Below are 1,038 nucleotides of genomic sequence, written 5' to 3'. Positions count from 1 at the left end.
AATTGGAATTATATATATATATATATATATATATATATATATATACACACATACACACACACATTATGTTTGATATTATACAGAGTGAATTATTTTAATCGACCAAGCAAACATAAGATAATACCATTTGTTTGACCTTGGATAGTCATTTGAAAGTCATGTGAAAGTCATCTTCAATTTTTTAAATGGAAACTCCCACACGTGACTATCCAAGATCAAATCAACGGTACCATCTTGTCCTCCTCTAAATCATACAATTTTTATCTGAAATATTTTTTCGTATCTTCCATATTTGTCGAGATATTTGCCTGGTTTGATTAAAATGATTCATCCTGTATAATCTAAATAAATCATATTAATATTTATTAGAAAAAAAAAAATCTACTCACTTGCCAAAATTGTATAAAGTATTGCAAAGATGTAGCGGTAAGAAACAAACAATAGAGAAGTCCGTATGCCAGAAACAGTATGAAAAATTTATAATTGTGGAATCCTACGCAATTGTTCACCCACGGACAATGATGATCCATTTTTAAGACACAAGTGCCACACACGCTACAGTGATGTGCCCTATCAGGCTTTATTAACTGACACTTTTCACAGAATCGCATAGCTAAAGAAAGAATATTATCAACATATACATGAAATTCAATAATTTTTTATGTCACTTATAACTTAAATATTACCTCCTTTTATGGTGCGATTAGTAACTGGAAGATCTTGTGCAAATCTTTCCAAAATTTGTCTTTGCGTTTCTTCAGTTTCAGCCTGTTGCAATTTCTCCATTTCAACATCAGGTATTTTAAACTAGAAGGGTTAAGAAAATGTGTATAAATTATTTGTATTGTAATCACAAATAATTATTTTTATTTGTAACAGACAATTTACCTTTTCTGGCACAGGTATTAAATTTGTGTACATTGTTTGCCAATATGACCACAAAAACATCAGAATCAGGATGTGGAAGAAAAGCAGATAGAAAACTGTAAACATAAATAATAAGTGTTTCATATATGTGTATATATATATATATATATA

The 1,038-nt window shown here is 29.0% G+C and overlaps 1 protein-coding gene across 1 annotated transcript in view; it reads right to left on the bottom strand.

Moving 5' to 3' along the window:
- Positions 1 to 1,038, bottom strand: part of LOC108690593 (palmitoyltransferase ZDHHC2-like) — a 7,065-nt gene that overhangs the window by 4,823 nt on the left and 1,204 nt on the right. The window contains exons 3-5 of the mRNA XM_018197963.1: positions 889 to 985; positions 687 to 807; positions 386 to 613 (exon numbers count right to left, since the gene is read on the bottom strand). Coding sequence (XP_018053452.1) covers positions 386 to 613; positions 687 to 807; positions 889 to 985 — 446 coding nt within the window. The remainder of the gene's footprint in view (positions 1 to 385; positions 614 to 686; positions 808 to 888; positions 986 to 1,038) is intronic.

Source organism: Atta colombica, unplaced genomic scaffold, assembly GCF_001594045.1.
Source record: "Atta colombica isolate Treedump-2 unplaced genomic scaffold, Acol1.0 scaffold331, whole genome shotgun sequence".
Lineage (NCBI taxonomy): Eukaryota > Metazoa > Arthropoda > Insecta > Hymenoptera > Formicidae > Atta > Atta colombica.
The sequence above is the reverse complement of the archived record's forward strand: the minus strand, read 5'-3'. Positions and strand labels throughout refer to the sequence as shown.